General features: G+C 40.2%; 1 protein-coding gene across 1 annotated transcript; it reads left to right on the top strand.

Moving 5' to 3' along the window:
• Nucleotides 1–1,371: 1,371 nt before the first annotated feature.
• Nucleotides 1,372–25,240, top strand: LOC121439484 (gamma-taxilin-like). The gene is made up of 7 exons (XM_041639985.1): nt 1,372–1,461; nt 11,908–12,078; nt 14,587–14,781; nt 17,613–17,732; nt 18,752–18,826; nt 21,918–22,010; nt 24,642–25,240. Exons 1-7 carry the CDS (start codon nt 1,390–1,392, stop codon nt 24,771–24,773), a joined length of 858 nt encoding a protein of 285 aa, XP_041495919.1. The 5' UTR covers nt 1,372–1,389; the 3' UTR covers nt 24,774–25,240.
• Nucleotides 25,241–27,104: the final 1,864 nt, after the last annotated feature.

Below are 27,104 nucleotides of genomic sequence, written 5' to 3'. Positions count from 1 at the left end.
GCCTGCCTCTGCCTTGCAACTGCTGGGATTAAAGTTATGCGCCACCACTGCCAGGCTTTCTCATAATGTTCTTGTTGAAATGAGTCTTGAGTTTTACTAATAAAATTTCATGTGGCTAGAAAAGTTTCCTCCTTTGGGAGGTGGAAGACAGTGTCTTATTCTATTGGCCTGAAATCTTGGGCTACAGGGGTCTTTCATAGGCTTAAGCCATCACTGTACTCACATTTAAAAGTATTCAGTTTTGAAGTCATTCCGCTATTTTATTTCTATAGCAATCTATATACCAGAGCCACTAAGACATATACATATATAGCTCGGGTGTAAGAGTGAACTTTTTTAAAATGAAAATGGTGCCAGGCAATGGTAGTGCAAGCCTTTAATCCTAGCACTCAGGAGGCAGAGGCAGGCAGATCTCTCTTAGTTCAAGGCCAGCCTAATCTACAAAGAGAGTTCCAGGACAGCCAAAGCTTTTTATTAGAAGAAACCCTGACTCAAAAAAAAAGGAAAGGAGGGAGGGAGGGAGAGAGAGAGAGAGAGAGAGAGAGAGAGAGAGAGAGAGAGAGAGAGAGAAATATCTTGGGGCCGGGGAAATGGCTCATTGGTATTGCAGAGGATCCAGATTTGGTTCCTAGCACCCAAATGATGGCTTACAACCATCTGTAACTCCAGTTCCAGGAAATCAGACACTTTGTAGGCTCTAGGCATACACAAGGTGTACATACATGCAGGCAACACACACACACACACACACACAAAATAAAATAAATCTCAGAAAAAGAAAATGGTACTTGTCATCCAGTTTAAGAAATCCCAGAGGCAGAGGCAGGTGGATCTTTGTTAGTTCAAGGCCAGCCTGGTCTACAGAGCAAGTTCCAGGACAGGCTCCAAAGCTACACAGAGAAACCCTGTTTCCAAAAAAAGAATCAAAAAAAGTAAAAAGGCCTAATTAGCAGTGTTATTGGGTGTAGACATTTGGCATGGGGGTGAATGAAGAATAGAGGAGGTAGAGTCCATTAATTTGGAATGTACAAGTAGCTCCTTTCCTTGATGAAAATCAAACTTAGGACACAAGTGGTAACTAATTGCTCTTCCACTTACCTATATATCCTAAATAGTTTGATTTGGTTTTGGTTTTTTGATACAGGGTTTTACTCTATGGCCCAGGATGGTCTTGAACCACAATTAGCAGTTTGAACCAACATGACCAGCTCAAAATATCTTTCAGAATTGAGCTGGCAAATACTATATTCCTATTTGTAGGTATAAATTATTTTGTTCTGAGATTAGAACATGGGAAGTGTTGGTAGAATTCACAGGTTAGATTTGATCGTATTATTCAGGATTTCTTTCTTATCTTGTTAATTATTAGGAAAAGAAGTTTTATTGCTGATGCAAGCACTAAACACCCTTTCAACCCCAGAGGAGAAGCTGGCAGCTCTTTGTAAGAAATATGCTGATCTCGTGAGTATTCAGTCAACTGCGAGGGCCATACAAATATAACAGAATATATGTGTATGCTTGATAGGCTTTTTAAAATATTAATTTTGATGTATCTTAAAATGTAAAATATCTTATGCAAAAATTGGAAGAGAATCTGATTTCTTGAGGCCTTTTTTTGTTGGTTTCATGATTTTATTTTGTTTTATTTATTTATTTTTTGGTTTTTAGAGACGAGTTCTTGCTATGTAGTATTGGCAGGCCTGGAACTTGCTATATAGACTGGATTGGTATTAAATAACTCATAGTTGTTAACCTGCCTCTGCCTTTTCTGCATTGGTATTAAAGGTGTGTGCCAGCACACCGAGAGACTTTTTCTAGCACACAGAGAAGACCAAAAGCTGCGGTATAGACAGACCTTTTCCTTTCCTTTGTCTTTGAGGGTCTGGTTTTATTGTGCATCCTAGTCTTCAGCTTCTGGGCTCAAATGATCCTTCTGCCTCAGTCTTTTGAGTAGTTGAAACTACAAGCATATGCTGGCTGGAACAGATTTTCTAAAACTCAGTGTTACTACTATTTAGTGTGTGTGTGTGTGTGTGTGTGTGTGTGTGTGTGTGTGTTGCATGCCTGTAATTACAGTACTTGAGAGGTAGAGGTAGGAGGATTAGGAATTCAATGTCATAGAGGGTATGAGGCTAGACTGGAATACATACATAAGACCTACTCAAAAAAATTTTTTTTGAAATAGCATTGGTTGTTCTGGAACCTGATATATAGACTAAGCTGACTTTAGACTCCTCCTTTTATAACCCAGATGTTGAGATAACAAGTGCTAAGGCACTCTCTTGTGTGAGGATACAATTGTGCCAAAGGTCACTGGAAGGACATTGGGTCTTTCCATTTTATTGTCTTGAGATAGGGTCTTTTACTGAAGCTGCTAGTGATCCTCTTGACACACACATACCTTCTCCAAATAACACAGGGTTATAACTGTCTACTTTTTATATGTGTACTGGGGGTTTGAACTAATATACTTGCACAAAAAGCACTCTTACCCCACTGAGTGCTTTTGGGATGAGTTTCTCACAACATGAAAAGCATTATCAAACATGTACAAGCTAGGCTCAGCAGTTCAGAATGTTTACTGTTCTAGCAGATGACGTGGGTTGGATTTTTAGCACCCCTGTAGTCCCTCACAATTTCCTGGAACTCCAATTTAGTCAGTTCCAGGAGGTCTAATACCTCTTCTGAATCTGGTGGGTTCCTGCATGCATGTGGTTTGGTGCACATACATACACTTGGGCGGGCATGCATACATACACACAAGATTAGATATTTTTTTAAGAATTTACACAAATTGTTTGGGTGTGGTGATACACACTTGTAATTCGAGCACTTGGGATGCTAAGGCCAGAGCATTGCTGTGAGTTTGAGGCCAACCTAGGCTATACGATGAGACTTTGTGTCCAAAAAAAAAAAAAAAAAACAGAAAAAAATGGGCCAGCAAGGTGACTTAGCTGCTAAAGGTACTTACTGCCAAGCCTGATGAACTGAGTTGGATCCCCAGGACTCACATGGTGGTAGAGAACTGATTCCTACAAGTTATCTTCTAACCTCCACAGGCATGTTGTGGCACATACACACAATAAATAAGTGACTAAATAAAAATTGTAGAAATTGGTCTTGCTGAAATTAATATGTTCCTTCCATAAATATTTTAAAGACTGGGGCCTGTTAGCGCAGACTTGTAATGCCAGCTATTCAGGAGACTAGGGCAAGAGCATCACAAGTTCAAGGGTTATATGGGCAACTTAGTGAGACACTGCCTTAAAATAAATCAACAAAAAAGGGCTTAGTGGTCGTGAGGCTGCCCCAGGTTCAATCTGTAGTAACCGAAAAAAAAAAATCAAAGTACCTTAAAAGATGACATTAATAACCTGGAACATTTCCAACAGAGTAAGACTTAATACAAGAATATCTGAAGCAGGCTTAAGCCCCTAGCTGCTTGTCTAAAAGATTTAGGGTTAGAGTCCACATGGCAGCTAACAACCTCCTATAATTCCAGTTCCAGGGACTCTGATGCCCTCTTCTGGCCTTTGTAGGTACTACATAAATATTGTATATGTGCAGCAAAATGCCCATACACAGAACATTTTACTAACTATATCTGAAAGGACGCCTAGGACAAAGGATGTATAGCTCAGTGGTAAGGCATTTGTCTTACATGTCCAAGGTCTTGTATTCAGTCCTTAGCACAGTAAAATAAAAATGAAAAAAAAATGAATACCTACAAATATGAAAGGAAACAACAAAAGAACAGTGGAAAGCAAGGAAGAAGATAACAAAGAGGTATGACATAAAACTAGAAAACCAAGATACAAAGATAACTTAGCCTAATGGGCCATAAAGACATGTAGATGTGTTAACTTCATATAGTGGTCAGAGAGGAAGACCACAATGAAATGCCATTTCCCTCTCTCCCTCTCTTTTCAAGACAGACTTTCACTATTTATCCCTGACTGCCCTAGAATTCAACAGAGATCTACCTGTGTTTGTCATTGCCTCCTGAATGCTGGAATTAAAGGAATATGCTATCGTGCCTGATCCATTTTATGTTTCTAACATGGAAAAAATTAAGACATATAATCTTCATATGACTTAAAGAGAATAGATTTGCATGGTCTCTTGTCTCTTTTCCTACTTGTTTAAGAAATTGTTGTTAATTACTTATTTATGTGTGTTTGCACATTTGTGCACAGAAGCTAGAAGAGGATTTCAGATCCCTGGAGCTAGGATTATATTATAGGCAGTTTGGACCTTCCTTACATGGGTGTTGGCAATAGAACTAGGATCTTCTGCAAGAGCAATATGTACTCTTAACCACTGAGCCACCTCTCCAGCCCCTGCATGATCTTTTGTACAGTGCTGTTGGGTATACAGATTTGCCAGCCACTCTGAAAACACAGTTTAATAATGCCATATGAATTCAACATCTAGAAGCCAGCACCCTGGAGAATTTCATTCATATATATGAAAGAAACACACACACACACAATGACAATATATTATGTAGCTAGTGGGCTAAATCCAACCAAAGCCTGTAGTAATAAGGGCAGCGGGGCTGCGTCCCCAGCACCCCGGCTGCCTGCTCGGCTAGCTTATGCCCCAAAATAATTACACAGACACTGTATTCTTTTAAGCACTGCTTGGCCCTTTAGCTCTAGCACTTACTGGCTAATTCTCACATCCCGATCAACCCATCTCTAATAATCTGTGAGAACCAGTCTTACCGGGAAGATTCTAGCCTAGTCCATCCTGGGTCGGAGCTTCATGCCGGGAGTGGGGCATGGCGTCTCTCTCAGGTGTCTGCTCCCTAGAGGAGAGCTGTCAAGTCTCTGAGCTCACTTCCTCTTCCTCCTAGCGTTCTGTTCTGTTTACTCCTCCCACCTATCCTCTAACCAATAAAATGGGCCAAGGCAGTTCCTTTATTAGCCAATGACCTTCCTCCATCATTTCCCCCTTTTCGGTTTAAACAAAAAAAAAAGGCTTTAACATAGCAAAATTGCATATAACAAAACAGTTATCAAGTAAAAGTTAAAATAATCTTTATCATAACTAAGGAAAACTATAACTATAACTAACTATTCTTAATTCCATCAAAGACTCCAGAAAGATACAATACTACCTAAGCAAACAGGAAAAAAGCAACTTTTAAAACTTTAGAAATGACAGAAACATCTCGCTGCCTGGACAGTCACCCAAAGTTCCTCTGTACCGTTGGGGCATCCATCTTCAGCCTTCAGGCCCATGCTATCCAGCAGACATTTCCATAAAGCAGGAAAATTCAAAGTCAGTTCAGTCACTATCTGTTGTGTCCTGCAGAATGTCTCCCAGACTCTTTCATGAATCAGGAACCCCGAAAGATCATCTCACCTTAGGCAAGTTCAGTAGACCTCTCTCTGTGGGTTCTCTGTGTCCAGTTTATGCAATAGTCCAGGCGAGAGCTGTTTCTTGCCCAAATGGCTATCAAACTCCATAAGGATCCTCTTCGATGCCCATCTTCCTCTTGAAGTAGATTGGTGCTGCCAGGAGCAGAGTGTCTCATTGTCATGAAAAGTCCTAAGTTATTAAAACATTAAATGTCCTATTCTGTAATCTTTGAAAGACATGAAGAATGTCTATCTAAAATATATCTCTATATATCTAGAAAATCTAACTAACATGACTACAAACTTTGACGATTACTTATGATTATCCATCAACAACCTATATTTCCTAATTATACAGTACATATTTAAATGAACTACACAATCACAATACCTTAATCAAAATCAGAAATACATATACATATAACAAAATTGACCGTAAATCTCTATCAATAAAGCAAAATCTATATTAATGCAAATTATTCATACCTATATCATATCCCCCTTTAAATGTAAAAGAACATTTATAAACATTATTTGGGAATATGGGCGCAGTTATTTCTCTCCAAACTGCTTCCTGCTGAATGGGGGCGTCGTTAATTAGGTCTTTCATGGTATAACCTGTGTGCTAGTTTCATCTCAGTTGGCAGTTGAGCAAAGCAATTTTCTGAAGATGTTCACAACAACCCTTCAGGAGGGCGTGGTCCATCATACCAAATTGGAATAGAAGAAATGAACAGCGTCTCATCCTCTGTGAAAACAAAATAAGAAACTCCTTTCCAAAGCATCATGTCCTTAGAGCCAAATTTCAAAGTCAAGGCATTTTCAAAATATCTTTGTTGAATTAGTTCAGCAGCATTTATAAATAAATATCTTTTAGCATCTGTTGCTCCTTCCTCAGCATTTAAATAATTTAAAGAGAGCATAATAGCATACAGTATCAAAATTCTCTGTGTATTTTCCATCTTTGTGCAGCTTTGTTTTAACCTCTATTTTGTTTATTTTTACTTTTAACTCTTTGCTTTTTGAGACAGGTTCTCTGTATCTTTGACCTGAAGTAACTCTGTAGACCAGGCTGTCTTTGAACTCTCAGAGAACCACCTGTCTCTGCCTCCCAGGCATTGGGATTAAAGGTGTAAGCTACTACACCTTGAATTTACAGAGATCTGTTTGCCTCTGCCTTCTAGGCACTGGGATTAAAGGCGTGTGCTACCACACACAACAACTCTCTTCCTTTTTTTTTTGTATTTTACTTTAATAATTTTGACTTTTAGTCTGCATATATTTTTAACACACTGCAAATCATTTAGAAATTTTCTCTGTCTTTGAATCTCTCTTTACTGTATCTCTCTTTTTCTGACCACACGAGTCTTTAATTTACCAAGCAATATCAGTAGGATTAAAGGCGTGGCTTTGCCGGCTGGATCCAGCCCATTCCTTAGCTTTCCAGCCTCATGGCTGAGGTACTGGCTGTAGCCAGCAAGCGAGCTTCAGCAGCCTGTGCTTGCAAACCGCACAAACCGCCTGTGTAAAAGTGTCAGAGTTTGTCCTGGCAGGACAGCCCAGAAAGCCGGCATTTTTAATCGGCGCAGCTTTTTTCCTGTTATGGCTGAAACCCGAAAAGCATGCGTTCAGCTTTTCATCAACACCATTTAAGTGTTTCATGGCAGGACCTCTTAAGAGCTGCAGGGTTTTGCAGCTGAAGCTGAGTCAGGAAGCCTCTCTTAGATGAGGTGCTAGCTTGTTAGCAAGCAGAGCAGACCCGAGAACACAGCGAGTCTAGTTGCCATCAAACAAATCGTAGCACTTTACTCCAAATGCTCCATTCAAAAGCTCTGTCTCCCGCAGGAGCAATAGCAGCACAGCCCCAGGAAGTCGTGCTTTAAAATGACACAGCGTTTTTCTGCTACTGTTGCCGAATCAGGAAATCTCTCTACAGCATGCCACCAACAAACAGCAAAAATCTGTGTTAAACTCTCTCTCCCTTATTTTTAAGCCTTCTCAGGTTTTTTAAGTGGGTTTAGTCCATTACGTCGGGCGCCAACTGTAGTAATAAGGGCAGTGGGGCTGCGTTCTTTTAAGCACTGCTTGGCCCTTTAGCTCTAGCACTTACCGGCTAATTCTCACATCCCGATCAACCCATCTCTAATAATCTGTGAGAACCGGTCTTACCGGGAAGATTCTAGCCTAGTCCATCCTGGGTCGGAGCTTCATGCCGGGAGTGGGGCATGGCGTCTGTCTCAGGTGTCTGCTCCCTAGAGGAGAGCTGTCAAGTCTCAGAGCTCACTTCCTCTTCCTCCTAGCGTTCTGTTCTGTTTACTCCTCCCACCTATCCTCTAACCAATAAAATGGGCCAAGGCAGTTCCTTTATTAGCCAATGACCTTCCTCCATCAAAAGCCTGTTTTTTTCTCAACTGTCCACAAGAAAGAATAAGTTTTCAATCTGTTTAAAGAATACATGATGGCTGGAGTAGTGGTGCATACTTTTAATTCCAGCACTCTGCAGGCAGCTGGACCTCTGAGTTTGAGGCCAGCTTGGAGTATGTACATAGTGATACCATGCTCAAAAAGAGAATACATGAAGCGGGGTGGTGGTGCACACCTTTAATCCCAGCTCTTGGGATGCAGAGGCAGGCAGATCTTTGTGAGTTCAAGGCCAGCCTGGTCTACAAAGCGAGTTCCAGGACAGCCATGACTGTTACATAGAGAAACCCTGTCTTGAAAAAAAAATATATATGTGTGTGTGTGTGTGTACACATGAATACATACACACACACACACACACACACACATATATATATATATATATGAATACATGATAAGCTTTGGAAATCGGAAGTGGCTTGTTATTGGCATTCAGCAGTTCTTATGACTGCCTACACCCTGTACCTATTTAACCAGAATGGAGCATGTCTGCACTATACACATGTACTGCAAGAAGAAATCAGTATCTCAAAAGAAGAGAAATAAGGAATATAAGCTTATGTGTGGGATGCACTTCTCTGTTGACTCTTTTGTCAGTAACATGTCCCTGCTAGACATGGAACATGGCTTTCTGGCTTTCAAAACTTGCTAGCTATTAGAATCTCCATCACTATGAAGTTGCCATAAATGCTGCTGACTTGGATGTGGGCTCCATCTGAGCTGTGCTGCACCATGTCTACAGTGTGCTGAATGTGGTGTTGGTCCTGAACAATCCTCTATGCCTGCTGGGACTAACTGCCAAGTGAGCTTTCATTACTGGCTAGATTCTTTTTTCTGCTCTTTGCCCTTCTCTGTTGAAGTCAGCTGAAACACCTACATCACCCCCAGAAGAATCTGTGAATGCCTGAGTCCTTCTTGACTTGTGGCATTATGTCTCCCCAAATTTTCAACCTGAAGTTCCTCACTTCCTGCCTGTAAGTCATTAGAATGAAACCTACAGGAATCCTTTCCAGTTTTATCCCCACCTGACCATGAGAGAAGTGTATATTTTTTTAACATGGCAGGGTCTGTGGCCCACAATGCCCCTAACAATTCCTGATCAGCAGATACATGCCAACAGTATTGTTGAGTTGTAGCAATATAATCCAGAATGTGGCGTCCCAGAATCACCATGTGACTGCTTAGTGTAAATTAATGGAAATTATTAAAGAAAGCAAAAATATCAGTTCCTCAGTCAACAAGAAAAACAAAAAGTGTTTTTGCTTTTTAAAATTTAATTTAGGACTACACAGATGAAATAACATAAAAAGGATTAGTGAACACAGGGTTGTGATGGTCCTAGAGTAGAGGTGGTTGACAGTAAGTAGTTCAATCTGACTCTTCAGCCTCTGAAATTATATTGCTATGCTTAGTCCATAGTAGGGCAACTTTATATATTATATAAAATCAGCAATTCTTCCTGGAGGAATTTCTGTAAAAGTGTTAATATCAGTAAGTAGATAGTTTGGTAGGAATTTTTGGTTAGCTGGTTTTATTTGTCCAAGGGTATTCTGGAACTCATGTTGCCAAGGATGTCCTTGAACTCCTGATCACCTTGCCCCCATTACCCTCCCAAGTATTGGGATTGCAGGCATGAGCCACTATATCTTTCTACAAGGTTTAGTGCATTTTGAATAGCCACAAGATGGCACTCTTGTTCTCTATGACTCTGCATGAATTTCTTCAAAGATGTTCAGGAAGGTTGGTAAGGCTGCCATCTTATCTGTTAGTGTGGATGTCACCTTGAAAGGGATTCATTTTATTCAAGCCTAAAATTGTAGCAATTCTTACAGAGAACCCTGAGTACTGCTTAGTTAAAAAGTTCTAAATTTAGTTCAATAATGTGTGGATATTTTAGGAAAAAAAAGTTCAGTATTGATTCATAAAACACCAGCTTTTTTGTGTATGTGTGTGTTTATGTGTGAGAGAAAGAGTGCTGGTACCTGAGTGCCATAACGTGCATGTAGAGGTCAGAGGACAACTTTCCAGAATGAGTTCCAAGGATTGAACCCAAACCATAAGGTTTGCGTGGCAAGCCTCCTCCCAACCCCAGCGACCTTATTGTGCCGAAACAACATCAGCTTCTTTTATAATAAAGACAAAAAGCACAATAATCCTGTTTTTTTTTATTTAAATTTTTTTACTTTATGTATATAGGTATTTTGTCTGCATGTATGTCTGTGTACCGTGCATGTACCTGGTGTTCTTGGAGACCAGAAGAGGGTCTCAGATCACTGGGAATAAAGTTACAGACAATTGTAAGCTGCCTGTGTATCCTAGAAATTGAAGCCAGGGAGTTACAGATGGTTAAGAGCATCATGTAGGTTCTAGGAATTTCACCCAGGTCTTCTAGAAGAGTAGCCAGTGCTCTTAATAACCACCGAGCCATCTCTCCAGTCCCAATAATCCCTCTTTGATTTCAGCAAATCTTTTTTTTAATATTTATTTATTTATTATGTATACAATATTCTGTCTGTGTGCATGTCTGCAGGCCAGAAGAGGGCACCAGACCTCTTTTACAGATGGTTGTGAGCCACCATGTGGTTGTCGGGAATTGAACTCAGGACCTTTGGAAGAGCAGGCAGTGCTCTTAACCGCTGAGCCATCTCTCCAGCCCCTCAGCAAATCTTAATAGATAGGAAAGAGTCTATAGACAGAGAGCTACCCAAGAAGCAGAAACTCAAGAGACGCTAGCTTTGCCAACTAAGTTACGAACTGAGAACATGAAACTTCTGGACAAGAAATAGATCACTTCATAGGATTATAGCTGGAAACTGAGGAGCCTAAATTACCTGTGAATCACTGATTTGAAACCAAAAAGATCTGTAATTAGTCTCTGAAGTCTGTCAAAGGTCCGCAGGTCAATGTAGAAAGTTTCAAGATTCCAATTCCCACCACACTCTGTACTCTCGGGCAATTCTTGGGATGATATAGTTATATAAAATTTGGATAATAAAGTGGAACTTGAATATTGAAAGGTTGTTCTGAAGATGAAGTATATCTAAATGGCTGAAGAAAGATTAAGGTCATTTTTGTCTACACTAAATTGCTTACCTTCCTTACAACTAGAACAGAGACATTGGTAGTGTCACATAGCATGAAACAGTTTGAATAAAATTATATGATGCAGTATTACCCCCCTCCTGCATGCCCTATGATTGGGTGATGCTAGAGATGGAACCCTGCCCCAGTGTTACATGTGGGAGGCAAGTGCTCTTTACTGGGCGAGCTATAACTTAATCTCTTAGTATTTGGCACACACTGAATGCATTATCTGAGGAGGCCAGAAGAGGGGATCATATCTCCTGGAATTAGAGTTACAGATTGTACTGGGAACTGAACTCTTAAATAGATCCTTTGCAAGAACAGCAGCAAGCACTCTTAACCATGAAGCCATCTCTTCAGTCCAATAGTTGGCTTCTTTTGTATTTAAAGGCCCATATTGTAGCCCAGGCTATGCTGGTACTCATTATGTACCCCTAGGCTGGCCTTGAAATCATGGTGATCCTCCTGCCTCTGCCTCCCTGAGTGCTGGGATTAGACTGGGCTTATGACATCTGAATATTCATCTTTATTGAATAAAATGTTTGTGATGCTCACATTTTTTCCAGGACCTTCATGCTGGGCAATGAACATTTTATTTTATTTTTTTAAATTAAAATGTCGTGTGTGTGTGTGTGTGTGTGTGTGTGTGTGTGTGTGTGTGTATACACACGCCCGTGCACATGGGGGTCAGGAGAGTGTGATGGATCCCTTGAAGCTCTCCAGCTTATAGGCAACCATGAGCCACCTAATGTGGGTGCTGGGACCTGAACTGGTCCCCTGGAAGATTAGTAAGTGCTCCTAACTGCCTAGCCACCCCTCCAGCCCTAGCTCTCAGTTGAGTTTGGTGGCACATGCCTATAATCTCAGGTTGAAGCAGGAGGATTGAGGGTTGTAGGCCAACCTGGGCTATATAATGAGTCTAAAAAAGAAAATTGCATAGTAAGTCTAAAAAAGAAAATTGATTCTTCTAGCATTCACTGAGGTACTGAGGGGCTTTTGATATGTTTCCTGAATGTAAAGTACTTGATAATTTTAGCTGGAGGAGAGCAGAAATGTTCAGAAACAAATGAAGATTATGCAGAAGAAGCAAGCCCAGATCGTGAAAGAGAAAGTTCACCTGCAGAGTGAACACAGCAAGGCCATCTTGGCAAGAAGCAAACTGGAGTCTCTTTGCAGGGAACTTCAGCGTCACAATAAGACCTTAAAGGTTAGTTTTTATTTATTTTTTTCTATTTTACAGAAATAATGTTCTCAGCTGATTTTACAAGAGGTCATCTTGTATCTATTTGAAATCTGTGCCTACCCAGAGATGAGATATGCCTTTCTGGTTTGCTTGGGCTGATGCTTCATATGAGACAATATAATGTGAGACTGATAGTTAACATTGTATGTTAAATGTGGGTTTCCTGTTCAAAAAAAAAAAAGGAATTCCCTCATTCCCTCATATTTTGGTCACAGGGAATAAGTAAACATTGCAACCCCCACTCTCTAGCTTCCTTTTTAAAAGGTTTTATTTATGTGTATGGTGTTTTGCCTGCATGTATATATATGTACCGTGTCCATGGCTAGTGCTGGAAGAGGACAAAAGAGGGTGTTGGATATGCTGTAACTGAAGTAAGTTACTGATAGTTATTAGCCACTATCTGCTGGGTGCTGGGAACTGAATGAACATGGTTCTCTGCAAAAGCAGCAGTGCTCTTAACCGCTGACCTATCTCTCCAGCCCACCCACACCCCTCTTGAAGCCATGGTTTAGGAAGCCCAGAGTTGCTGTAGAAAACTAAAGAAGTTGCCATGAAATGAGAAACTGGTAAATTTAGAATCAGTGTTTTCAGAAAGGAGCATTGCTGAGCACTAGGTGGATGTCAGGGCTGAACTGCCCAACATTCCGTGGCCATTCCCAGGTACTGAGTACTTTTGGCAGTTGCACGTAGATCTTGGCAGATTATACAGGAAGAGTGAGCAGATACCCAAAGATGACCAAAGATGCATGGAGGAAGAGAGAAAAAAGAGCCATGAAAAGGATCCGCCTCTTAACATTGTAGCTGGCCTGTCCTTACATACAACAGAGTGGGATTTTGAGCTGGAACTCTGATCAAACACCCAATCTCTTAACTACATCCCAGGGACCTAGATACAACAGCACTTAGGACATGGATTTTTCACCAGATAGGAATTAACATTTGCTTCCTTTTAAGATTTTATGGGGGGGGGCGGGTGTGCACACACACGCTCACAGTGAGAACCTGAATCTCTTGGAGTTATAGGTGGTTGTGAGCCACCTGATATGGATGCTGGGGACTGGACTTGTGTTCTGTATGAGAGCAGTAAGTGCTCTTAATCCCTGAGCCATCTCTTCAGTCTTACTTTTGATCTTTTATATTTATTTTACTTAAAAAATAGATTTATTTATGTGTATGAGATTTTTGCCTGCATGTATACCTGTGTACCAGTAGATAGCTGGTGGCTACAATCAGAAGCAGGCATCAGAAATGGGAATTACCCTGAACTGGAAGTTATGGATGGGTGCTGGGAATCAAACCAAGGTCCTCTTAACCACTGAGCTATCTCTCCAGCCCTGAACCTTTAAATAAGATACCTCTTAATGAGATGCCTGGGCTAACAGTGTACGCCTGTAATCATAGCTACTTAGAAGACTGAGGCCAGAAGTAATGCAAATTTAAGACCTGCTAGGCTACAGAACAAGTTCAATGGCATCCTGGGCAACTTAATGAGATCTTGTTTCAAAATGAAAAATAAAAATTGGACTGGGGATATATAGCCTACTCACTTGCCGAGTATGCTCAAAGCCCTTGTTTCAATCAATCCTTTTAACTTACTTCCACTACCCCCAAATTAAAAGTTAGGCATTTTTCCCTATAACTAGAGTTGTTTTAAATGTAGTAAAATTTACATTTGAAGGTAAGCTTTTTAAAATAAGTATACCATTGGTCTCTTGACCTCGTAAGAGAGGTGTGGCCTAGAAAGTAAACTGAAGGAGGGTTGTCTGCTCAGAGTCATCTAAGTTGATTTCTTGTGTGGTTATCAAGAAGCCTGTTCCAGTATACAGTCAATTGATATAACTGGGACTCTATATCTCATCACTCTGTATGTTTTTTTTTGCCTTGTTTTTTTCAAGACTAGATTTCTCTGTATAACAGTCCTGGCTGTCCTGGAACTTGCTCTGTAGACCAGGCTGGCCTCGAACTCAGAGAAAGTTTCTGATCCTAAGTAAGGAGGACAAATTGTACTTTAGAAGCAGTGTTTCAGGGCAGCCACAGCAGCTTTTCTTCCTCTCCACATGCTAGGCAAATACTTTTTTACCAGGCTGCATTTCTAACCTTTTTTATTTTTGGTGTGTGTGTCCATTTGTGTGTTGCGGGTAGTAGAGTAAGTTTGCATGTGGAATCCCTCCAGAGCTAGGAATACAGGCACAGGCTGCCATGCCCTACTTTTTATGTGGGTGCTGGAGATTTGGACTCAGTTCCTAGGCTTAGACAGTAGGCACTTTACCAACTAAACTATTTCCCCTACCCTCTCGTTTGAGACAGGGTCTCACTAAGTTGCCCAAAGTGTTCTTTAATTCACTCTTTAAACCCAGGCAGGCTTTGAACTTCTCAGCCTTGAGTAGCTGAGGTCACGGGCCTGGCAACAGCAGCTTCTTTGAGCATTTTGCTCATGGGTGTACTATTAACAAAAATTCCTTTGGGTATTAGGAGGAAAATATGCAGCAGGCAAGAGAGGAAGAAGAGCGACGTAAAGAAGCAACAGCACATTTCCAGATTACTCTAAATGAAATACAAGCCCAGCTAGAACAGCATGACATACATAATGCCAAACTCCGACAGGAGAACATCGAACTGGGAGAGAAGCTGAAGAAGCTCATTGAGCAGTATGCAGTGAGGGAAGAGGTAATACCATTCAATTGCTTTCCACAGTTTCTCCCTATTAGTAGTAACTTCTGTTTACTTTAAAAGTATTGTTACAGGATGTTTTAGAATTCTTCGTGTATAGTATAAGGTAGGTTTATTGACTAGGGAAAGGATCAAACCATTGCATAACCAGAAAGATTAAATAAGAGTCTATCTGCATGAATAGGCAAGATAATTTCCAGTTTTGTTAAATACTAGTTCCATGAAGTACTAGAAGATGGCAATTTTTACATTATTTTCTTATCTGGACTAATAATGAATGAATGCTTGGCCCCGGAATACCCTGCATCTCAAGACATTTGTGATAATCTATAGCCATTTCATTACATCTGTGTCTCAGGTTTATGTTTGTTTTTGATTTTTTTTCCTGTTGATATTGGGTTTTGCTTATTGCCCTGGGTGACTTCCAATTCATGGGCTTAAATATATTTTCCTGTTTGAACAGCCCAGCCCAGCCTTTACATCTTTTTGGGCTGGAGAGATGGCTCAGAGGTTAGGAGCACTGACTGCTCTTCCAAAGGTCCTGAGTTCAATTCCCAGCAACCACATGGGGACTCCCAACCATTTGTAGTGAGATCTGGGACCCTCTTCTGGTGCTGCAAGCAGAATACTGTACACATAACAAAATAAATATTTTTTTTAAAAAAAGTATTCTTTTTTTTAAATGGGGTTTCTCTGTGTAACAGCCCTATCTGTTCTTGAACTAGCTCTGTAAACCAGGCTGGCCTCAAACTCAGAGATCTACCTGCCTCTGTCTCCTGAGCGATGGAATTAAAGTCATTTGCCAACATTGCCTAGCAACAACTAATTTTTTAGGTTTTTGCACTGCTAGTGGTCAAATCCAAGGCCTTGGCCATACTATATGAACTTTCTGTTCCTAACATAGCTACCCTCAACCCTATTTTTTTTTTTTTTGGTTTTTCGAGACAGGGTTTCTCTATCTTTGGTGCCTGTTCTGGAACTAGCTCTTGTAGACCAGGCTGGCCTTGAACTCCCAGAGATCCGCCTGCCTCTGCCTCCCGAGTGCTGGGATTAAAGGCGTGCGCCACCACCGCCCGGCCCTATTTTTTATTTATCTTTTAGTGTTGGGATCAATCCCATGAACCTTATGTATGCTAAGTATGTTTCATCATTGAACTTATATCCCGGACCTCTGTCTTTTCTGTTTTTGTTTATTTTATCAACAGTGTATTTTTAATTTTTCATGTTTGTCTTTGTCTGGATGTGGGTTTGTGCACATGAGTGCAGTGGCCACAGAGGCCAGAAGAGGACTGGATCCCTTGGAACTGAAATTATAGGTGACAGTGAGCTGCCCAAGGTGGGTGCTGGTAACCAAAATCGGAGCAGCACTTGTATTTGCTGAGTCATGTCTCTACTTCCTATGGCTTGAACTCATTAAAAATTTGTAAAAATTATTTTATGTGTATGGGTGTTCTGTTTGCACATGTATCTGTGCACATAAGGAGGCCAGAAGGTGTCAGATCCCCTGAAACTGGAGTTATACTTGGTTGTAAGCATCCATGTGAGTGCTGGGATTCAAACTCAAATTCTCTGGAAGAACAGCCTTAAAATTCTTAAATTCATAGATATTTCAGTATATAACTCAGAAAGCTCTTTTTGGCCATATAATTTTCACATCTAAAAGGTGAAGTTAGCATCTGCTTGTCTTTTTAAAATTTATATGTGTGTGGGTGCCCCAAGAGGTCATATAAGAGGGTATTGGATTCCCTGGAGTTGGGATTACAGGCATTTGTGAGCTGCCCATCATATGTACTGGAAAACAAACTTTGGTCCTCTGCAAGAGCAACAACAAGAAGAGCAGCAAGAACGCTTAAGCATTCCTACTTTCCTGTTATTAAAAAATCTGAATTAAAATCTAAATAAAGTTTGTCTACTTCACTAGATTATGTCTCATCTCCAAAATACAGATTTCCTTGGTCTGTTTTTATTATTGAAGAGCTTATTAAATAAAGTTTTGTGGGTTTGTTGTCATTCAGGCTAAGATTTACTATTAAATTATTAAAGCCCTAATTTTCTTTTTGGTTTCCTCTGTAATCCTGGCTGTCCTGGAGCTTGCTATGTAGACCAGGCTGACCTCAAATTCACAAAGATCCTCCCACTGGGATTAAAGAAGTGTGCCTCCAGGCCAAATCCTAATTTTCTTACAACGATTCTTTTATTATTTAATGGACTGTTTCTTCATTAGAGAATCATGTGTTCAAATTCATAAATGAAAATATAATTTGCCATTTTAATACCTAGGCTATCTTATCACCAACTAGTATTCTTCCTGTCACATATCATACTATAACTGGAAGAATCCCAATTCTGTAGTTCCAAGGTGGCATGTTTTGATGTCTGGTAAGGCACCAAACACCTTTGGTTTGACTCAGCAAACAGATTCTGGCACTGAGATTTAGCAGGACAGAAACTTACCTAATTGATAAATTTGCCTTCGTTTGGCTTTGACTTATGCTACCTTCAATTGAGGAATTTAGCAAAATTTAATGGGTAGGGAAAAAAGGAATGGGCATAAAAGGTGTGTGTATGTGTGTGTCTTGATGTTTACTTTCTCAGTACACAGCAGAAACAAGAATTTCAAAGCTTGTAGTGGTGGTGCATAGCTCCAACAGTGCAATGTTCTTGCAGATGGTGTCAAACATTGTTACAGGTGTAGGGATGGAAGACCTAGATTATTAGCTATGTGAGTTTTACAGGAAAGCAGGGCAAGCAGTGTTTTAACATCTTATATTTCCTCCCCATTGTGTTCCTCCCTTCATGAAGTGATGAAAGGAATTCTTTTTTCATAGCACATTGATAAAGTATTCAAACACAAGGAATTGCAACAACAGCTTGTGGATGCGAAACTTCAGCAAACGACACAGCTGATAAAAGGAGCTGATGAAAAACATCAAAGAGAAAGAGAGTTTGTAAGTTCTGTTCCTTAAGAAAAAAAAAAAGAAAAAAGGTATTGCCAGTATTTTAACTAAAAAGTTTAATGTCACCCAAGGGGTATGATAGTTAATTATTAGTTCTAGAAAGCTTTTGGCTACTTCTGTTCAGAGATCCACTTGCCTGTCTCCCGAGTGTCTCCCACTACCAGGTGGTGGCGGCGCATGCCTTTAATCCCAGCACTCAGAAGACAGAGGCTGGTAGATCTCTGGGAGTTCGAGGTCAGCCTAGTTCTAGGACAGCAGAGCTACCCAGAGAAACCCCGTCTTAAAAAGCAAAAAAAAAAAAAAAAAGAAAAGTAAAATAGAAGAGTAAAGATAGGCACCACCATACCTTGCCCTAGTTTTGTTTTTGAATAAGTTGACACTATGATCGGTGTAACTATTTTGTGAGTTTATTGAGTTGGGGTCTTATTGTAGCCTTGGCAGAAGATGAACTTGAACTCATGAACCACCACACCCAATTTATGATTTGCGAAGGACTGGACCCCAGGGCTTGTGGGCATACAGCAAGCGCTCTATCAACTGAAGCATCATCCTTCACCAATTTTTTCTTGTTTTTTTATGCTTAGAATCCTGTTATCTAATTTCATTTCTTTTGTCCATAGCCTTCTACCCAGTCTTATCTTGCTCCTCAGGTAGCTCAGCCATTTGAGGTACTTAGCAGTGTTTTCTGCTAATATTAGACATGTGATTATTTTTACCTAAAATACCACCCTTAAACCTCAATTTTGTAAATTGTTTTAGGCCTCCACAGTACCTTTACCTTTTTCTAATTAAGAAGTAAAAGATGCCTTTCTGCTTCTGTAAGCATTGCTAAGAAGCATAATAATGGAAGGTGAATGTAGACAGCAACTGAAAGAAGGTATTCCATTTTTAGGGTAGTCATTCTTGCTAAAACAGTGAACAAAAGGGTGCGGTAGAATTGGATCATTATTCGATATATTCACAGTTGTAATTGCTATTAGTACTTTTGCAAGAATGTTTCTGTTTTCTAGTTACTAAAAGAAGCAACAGAATCCAGGCACAAATATGAACAAATGAAACAGCAAGAAGTACAACTAAAACAGCAGGTAACTTGATAGTTCGGGATAGCGAATTTTAAGAAAAATCGTTCATTTAATAAGTACGTTCAATCTTCTCTAAGGTGGTGTTGCTTGTTCCCAGAAAAGGAAGCAATCACACATATCTCTTGGAAGTCTCTTTTCATTTAGGGTGTCCTTCCAAATTTGAGTGTCCCTGGTTTATAGTACTAAAAGACTTATGTCTTAGTAGGCTCCCACTCCCAAATCTCAGCCCAGCTGGGATAAAATTAGTTATCCATCTTTCATGGCTTTCATTTGTGTTACCTCATTTCTCACTAAAGGAAACTGACAAACTTCCAGATCCAAGGAATGTTATAAAATTTCACATACCTTAACATATTTGTAATTTTGTGCCAATGTAGCACCTAAACGGTTTTAAAACTACTTGTAACCATAGTTTCACTTGTAGGTAGTTTTGTGAAATGCTTTTAGCCAAGGCTTTCTCTCCTTTTCACTCCAAATTCTGCAGTTGTTACAATGTTTGGAATAATAGTGTGTACTATTCATCTCTTTTCTTGAGGAGATGGTCCGAGAGACTTCTGTCTTAATAGGTGAAATTAGGTGTTTGTAATTATAATCTACCCCTTTTTAGCTTAAATATTATTGAAATAATTATCAAGTTTAGTGCAAGGCTCTTTAAGTAATACTCTAGATACATTAAGCCTGGCTTCAGTCTTTTTTTTCGACACAGGGTTTCTCTGACAGCCCTGGCCATCCTGGAACTAGCTCTTGTAAACCAGGCTGACCTTGAACTCACAGAGATCCACCTGTCTCTGCTGGGATTAAAGGTTTGCGCCACGACCCCTGGTTGGCATCAATCTTTATAATCACCTCTTCTGGATACTATTTTTTTAAAAGATTTATTTATTTATTATGTATACAGTGTTCTGTCTGCACGCATGCCTGCAGGTCAGAAGAGGGCACCAGATCATTATAGGTGAGCCACCATGTGATTGCTGGGAATTGAACTCAGGACCTCTGGAAGAGCAGTCAGTGCTCTTAACCTCTGAGCCATCTCTCCAGCCCCTGGATACTATTTTTTGAGTCGGGTAGGACATTCTACAGTATTGGTGAGATAAACTTCTTACAAAGCGATTCTAACTTTTTTGAGACAGGGTTTCTCTGTGTAACAGCTCTGGCTGTCATGGAACGTGCTCTGTATACCAGGCTGGTCTCAAATTTAGAGATCTGCCTGCCTCTCAAATACTGGGATTAAAGGCATACATCACCACAACCTCGCAAAGCTAGCCTAATTTAAGAGTACAAATTTTAGTATTTTTCACCATAAGTTATGATCATGCCAGAAGACTGGTAGGAAATTCAAATCCCATTACTGCTCAGTCCTATACATTCAGTTGTACGAATGGAGATGAGTATCAATGTGGATGAAGTATAAAGTCCATGTTTCTGCAGATGTTGATAAACTGACATTTGCCATCTGTTTCCTTTGCTGTCACTATCCTTTTCAAGAGTTGATCTCATTTGCTTTTACTGTGGTATTTCATAGTAGTTGCCTTGGCCCACTGTTTTGTGATTAGCCATGTAAGTCCAAGTGTAATGATAGTTACTGTCTATTCACTACTGTGGGCCAACATTGAACTCTCTAAAGAGACAGCCGTGGTATAGGTGCGGTGGTGGCGCATACCTTTAATCCCAGCACTTGGGAGTACGAGGCCAGCCTGGTCTACAGAGCTAATTTCAGGACAGCTAGGGCTGTAACACAGAGAAATCCTGTGTCAAAGAGAGAGACAGACAGACTTCCTTTGGATGTCCCATCATCAAAACAGGCTTCACTGAAACTACTGGAGAGTCTAATTCCAAGTGCATTAAGAGCTCTCGACTCAACTTGAGCACCACTGTTGTCCCTGACTTCAGGCTGTCAGCCTCGGATGTTAGAGTGGAACACACCTCCACTAGCTTATGCTCAATCCTCAGCATTCTATTGTAGTTCTATTCTTTTCCTACACTTTTATGCAGATACTCCTTGTTGCCTGTCTCCTAGTGATCACTTCTAGCCTGATGAACTTGTCTGCTTCTGCTTCCCCCACAGCAGCACCTGCTCCAAGTGCTTCCCATATGGCACACCCACCTATAACTGTGGGCGGGCTGCCTTCCATCTCAACTTCCCACATTTTGTTAGATGTTATGTATAATATTCCTCTCATCACTGGTTACATGGTCTTCTGGTGTCTAAGATTAAGAATCTTATGTGCATGAATGCTTTGCCTGTGTGTGTGTGTCTGTGTGTGTGTGTGTGTGTAATATATGTATATGCCTGGTGCAGAGTCAGAAGAGGGAATTACAAATAGTTGTGAACTTCCATGCAGGCACTGGGAACCAAAGCCCACGTTCTCTGCAAGAACACCAAGCACTCTTTCCATCCTGCCCCTCTACTTCTGTGTATTTTGTGATCTCAGGAGAGGGAAAGAATCTCTTCCTCTGGACTTGTTTCCTCGTAATAACATTAGACTATCTCTGAACGGTTCCCTCCTGGATCTTAAAGCTTTTCCTTTCTTTTGACATGATGTCCTTTCCTCTCTGGAGGTTTTCTCTAAAGTAGAATAAAGGGTGGGCTAGCTTATGTTTGATATATGTGTGTGTGCGTGCGTGTTTGATACATACATACATCAAATTCCTTGAACTTAAAAGAAAAAAATGGTGCTTCTTACTTTTTATTCTTTCCTTAATCATCTCACTATCCCCAACCACCATTCTGCCTGCACTCAGGAGATATTCTTGATACTAAGCAGAAACATGGTCTTTTAATTTTCACAGGTTGGGGCATAGCTCAAAGCTTTGCAGGGGCATGAAATTTCTGACTGCCACACCCAATGCATTTTAATTAATGGGGTTATAATTAATGCTAATATTCCTGCAATTTAAATATATGTTAACAGCAATAACCTCCCAAGTACTAGATCTCTGTGAGTTATTAGAATTTCAGGCATCTGGCTGCTATCCAGAGATTGGGTGTTTGCTTTTCTGTCATTTATAACAAATACCATCATGTAGTTAAGTTTATGAGTTTGAATTGTTTACCTGGAACTCAGAATAACCAACTTTTTATTTTGTTCTGTAGCTTTCTCTTTATATGGATAAATTTGAAGAATTCCAGACTACTATGGCAAAAAGCAATGAACTTTTTACAACCTTCAGGCAGGAAATGGAAAAGGTATTTGTATGTTTTTTAGTAGACTGAAATATAAAAGGGATATTTTGAGCTCTTTATTACTACTTAGAGTGAGTTTATATTGTTATGATACTGTCTTTTATATATTAGTGTGCCCCCAACCAAGTAGCTTCTTTATACTTCTAAGATTTTTCCTTAATTGCAATAAATTCCTTTTTTGTTGTTTTGTAACAGCCTGGCTCTCCTGCAATTTGCCCCATAGACCAGGATGGCCCTTGAGATCTGCCTGCCTCTGCTTCCCAAGGGCTAGAATTAAAGACTTGCAACACCAATTCTCAGCTAACTTAGAAATAGGCCTTTTCAGTCACGTAACAGGCTTACTTCTCATCATTTCAAAAAAAATTCCTTTTCTTGGCTACATTAAAAGTAGACTGGCATAATTTGACATGACCTTGAATATTTAATGTTCTATAAGCTTAGCCTGCCACACCTCATGTTTTACGTTTTAGGAGTTTCACTATGATTTCCAGGTTGGTCTTAACCTCTAAAATTCAAGCAGCTCTCTTGCTTCAATCCTCAGCCTCTCAGCCCAGGTAACTGCCGCTATAGGTACATGTCACATCAGACTATAATGGAGAATTTTTAAAAGTAGTTTTCAAGGGGCTGGAGAGATGGCTCAGAGGGTAAGGGCACTACCTGCTCTTCCAGAGGTCCCAAGTTCGATTCCCAGCAACCACATGGTGGCTCACAACCATCTGTAATGAGACCTGGTGCCTTCCTTACCAGCAGTACATTGTATGCTTAATAAATAAACCTTTAAAAAAAAGTAGTGTTCAAAAGTATTATAATAGTGTAAGCCATGACTATTATTCCACTGAATTGGAGTGTTGGTTGATGTTCCAGAGCACCCATGTTGGGTGGTTCACAACCATCTGTAACTCCAAGTGATCTCATGCTATCCCTAGTCTGGGCATTTTGCTCATGTGCATATACCCCCCAGACACATGAATACACACATGGCTCCGTGGTTAATAGTGGCTGTCATTCCTTCCTCTAGAGGTCTCAGTTTCAGCACCCAAGTCAAGTCAATCATAAATTACCAGTAACTCCAGCTCCTGGAAATCCAATGCCCTCTTCTGGTCTGCATGGGCACCCACAGCCACGTGCACATAGATATACACATAAATAAAATATAAATCTTTAAAAAGCGTGATTGTAAACAAGTTGTTCTGACTTTGTGCCCCCCCATTTACTGTGTGTATACATGCATGTGCAATGGCACATGTGTGAGGGTCAGATGACTAATTCTGTGAGTAGGGTCTCTCCTTACACCTTGTAGGTTCCAGGGATCAAACAGGTCCATCAGGCTTGGTGGAAAACACCTTCTTACTGACCCCCCCCTTTTTGGGGGGGGGGTTCGAGACAGGGTTTCTCTGTGGTTTTTGGAGCCTGTCCTGGAACTAGCTCTTGTAGACCAGGCTGGTCTCGAACTCACAGAGATCCGCCTGCCTCTGCCTCCCGAGTGCTGGAATTAAAGGTGTGCGCCACCACCACCCGGCCTTACTGGCCCTTTAAAGGAAATAAAAAGACCCACCAAATTCAGATAGTGTTTGGCTCATTAAACATGTGCTCAATTACCAGGAGCTAAATAGTACTCAGATTACCACCTTCAAGTATTTTTAGACCTAGTAATCTGGAGACTTCCATGAGCAGGTGATTTGTTCTGCCTACCAGTCCTTTGAGTTGATAATCCGATCGAGGGGTAACTGTTAGGCACAGTAAGTATTAGCTGAATTCCAGCACATGCTCACTGTTGAAGTGGAACACAGTTCAAGACAGGGATTCCCCAAATTTGCTATCCTTGTGGAAGATCCTGTGGGATGGAAAAATACAGATCACTGTGGGTCAGTACTCAACTCAGTTCTTCCATGAGCTCTTTCCACCGCCTTTGTCCTAATTTGTGTTAGCTACCAGTAGAAAGCATCTGGTCTGCCTTGTTCTGTTTCCCTTAATAGCACCTGGGGTTCAGTGTCCTGACTTGAAAATCACAGCTGGAATACTGAGAATGTGACCAATTGATAAGCATAGATAAATCTCATTCTCAACTTTTCTTGTAGCAGAGGTTTAAGAATTTTCCTTTGCCCAGGCATATTACATGCCTTTAGTCCTAACAATCCAGAGGCATGGGCAATCAGAGGCCAGCCCAGTCAATGCTACACACACACACACCCCAAAAATGTTCCTATGATTCTTTTGGGTCTACTTTATTATCTTTAGCAAAATTAAGGTAGATAATTAAATTCCACCGCTTCTAATTCACAAATGATTTATGCTTGTAACAGCTCAGTGAGGCAAATGCAGAGAGGGAAGCAACGTTAAAGCTTTTTTGATAGGACAGCTGGTAGGATAAGATATGGAATTAAATTAAGCCCTGGAGAGATGGCTCAGTTAAGCTTACTTGTTCTTGCCGAGTACGCGAGTTCAGTTCCCAGCATCCACACGGTGGCTCACAACCATCCATAATTCCAGTTCTAGATCTGATGCCTTCTTTTCACCTCCTAAGAGCACCAGGCACATGTTGTGCAGACATACATGCAGTCTAAACATTCACATATATGAGGAAAATTTAACTGGTAATTTAGGATTTTAAAGTTGAATTATGTTCATTCACAGATGACAAAGAAGATTAAAAAACTGGAAAAAGAGACAATGGTATGGCGCACCAAATGGGAAAACAATAATAAAGCACTTCTCCAGATGGCTGAAGAGGTAAGATGGTTCCCTGAGATTAGGATGTGTCATTAGTTATGCGCAGGGTACGATAGTTACTGAGTAGACTGATGATGCCTTTCCTCGTAGATGGATAGTGGTAGAGTCCTGAATGAAGGATCAAACATTTTATTTATTGCCCAGTTAATACAAGCATCCTCTTGAGACAATGTTTTCTCAAACTTGAATTTATAATAATTCTTGCTATAAAATGCCAGGATTACTAGGTCCCAGCCAAAGGTGCTGACTGTCTAAGTTAGGTCAAGCACTTGCAAGAATGGCTAAAAGATGGCTGGGCTTGGCGGTGTACACCTTACCAGCACTCAGGAGTCAGAGACAGGAGGATTTCTATGAGTTTGAGGCCAGTCAAAGCTACATGGTGAGACCTTATCTTGAGAGACTAAAACAAAATCAACTGAGAGGTGCTGATGCATTGTCCAGGCCTAGGGAAGCTCATTCGTTGGACTTCCTAGTATGACTACCAGCAAACACCCCGAATGCCTTTCTACCTGAAAAAAAAAAAACAAAAAAACTTTTTGGCCATGTTCCAAGTGAAAATGTATTGCTTGCAGTCACTACACATCTTCATAAATTTGACAGGACTGCACAATGTTAGAGCACATGTGTATAAGAATCTTATTCTGCCAGGCAGTGATGACACCTGCCTTTAATCCCAACACTTGGGAGGCAGGTACATCAAAGCCAGCCTGGTCTACAGAGTCAGTTTTAGGACAGCCAGGGCTAAAGAGAAATCATGTGTGAAAAACAAATTATTGTTCTAAGTAATCTTAGTTTTTGCAAGTCTTTGACAACTACCTTCAATTTCTTTAAAGTTAATGTGAAATTTCAAGTTAAGGGGATTTCATCTACTTTTAAGAACAAAATTTAAAGCCATTATTATTAAATAGCACAGACCATCAAGGCATGAAAGTATTAGGTTTCTAAACTAGACATATATAATAAACAATACCAGGTAGTTAACAATGTGGTTCAGTGCAGTTATTTTTGTTTAAAAACAACACCTAATTTATATTTAATGAGGTTATGGAACTGTCGACTGGTTTTGTTTTTCATTTGACAAAAAAAAAAACCAACAGAAAACTGTCCATGATAAAGAGTACAAGGCCTTTCAAATAAAACTGGAACGGTTAGAGAAGCTGTGCAGGGCTCTTCAGACAGAGAGAAATGAGCTCAACGAGAAGGTCGAAGTCCTGAAAGAGCAGGTCTCTATCAAAGCAGCAGATGGGGACTTGGTGGCACCTGCGATGCAGCCCTGTGCTGCCCTGGATTCATTCAAGGAGATGAACACTTCAAGAGCCCTGGGAATGCACTTGGAGGCTAGGGGCAAAGCCAAGTCAGTGAGTGAGAGAAGAAGTGCTGCACAAAAGCCCTCATCTTCAGGTTCTGCGCAAGGCATTGAGTCAGTTGACTAGGGTGAAATGTGATCACTGTATTGAGAGATATATTTTGTGTATAACTTCCTCTGTTAGTAGTAACTATTGGTTTTGTGGTGAAAATTTTCTTACTTTTTCTACCATATCTGTATTTTCTTAGAACTACTGGACTTATGTGGTACAGGAGGCTGCTTAGCAGTTTGAAATAGTTTTAATCTATAAATTTCCTTCATCTATGTTGCACATCTGCCTCATTTTCCCCTTTGTTGGAGTGCATGTCTTCATTGATTTGTCCTTTCTCTTTCTGCTCCTTGCACCTAATTTTCCCAACTAAAATCATTCAAGACAGGGCCATTAAAGGAACTATGTCCTCATGATGGTTCCTTGATGTGAAAACAATTTTAATTTAAGCATTTTGGCCCCTTAATACAAAGGAAAATACCAAGGTGATTACCTTTGCTTAATAGCCTATTTAAAGGGGGAACATGTCAGAAACAAGCTTAGCATTTTTCATTCAAATTAGCTTTTCTTGATTTACTTGACAAATTGAGATGACCGTATAACCTTGAAGTTCTGACAGAACATATATAAAGATGTTACTTGTGAACAAAATAGGCAAAGTATTGGATGAACAGACAATGTTTCTGTGACTAAAAGTAGTCATATTGTGCTGATTTGGGGATAGAATGTACCACATGTGAAATTAATTTGGACTACCTGATGATTACTGTAGTAGATGGTGGTGGTTTATGTACATGTTCTCCATTTCCCACAAAAAGCTTATTCTTTGAAAACTGCTCACTGCTGTGAGTTTAGAACAAGAATAAATTCATATGAAGCTTATATTAGGCAAAAGCTTTTTTTCAGTCCCTACAAGTTCCATCAGCAAAACACTTTGTTTCCAGAAAGAAATTTCCAAAGTAAAAAACACTGGAACCAGTATTTTTTTTTTAATCTTGGGAAGACTTGGCAG

This window comes from Microtus oregoni, unplaced genomic scaffold (genome assembly GCF_018167655.1).
Source record: "Microtus oregoni isolate MIOR12 unplaced genomic scaffold, Mior012 000061F_ref0000440, whole genome shotgun sequence".
NCBI lineage: Eukaryota > Metazoa > Chordata > Mammalia > Rodentia > Cricetidae > Microtus > Microtus oregoni.
Note: the sequence above shows the minus strand (reverse complement) of the source record. Positions and strands in the feature narration are given on the sequence as shown.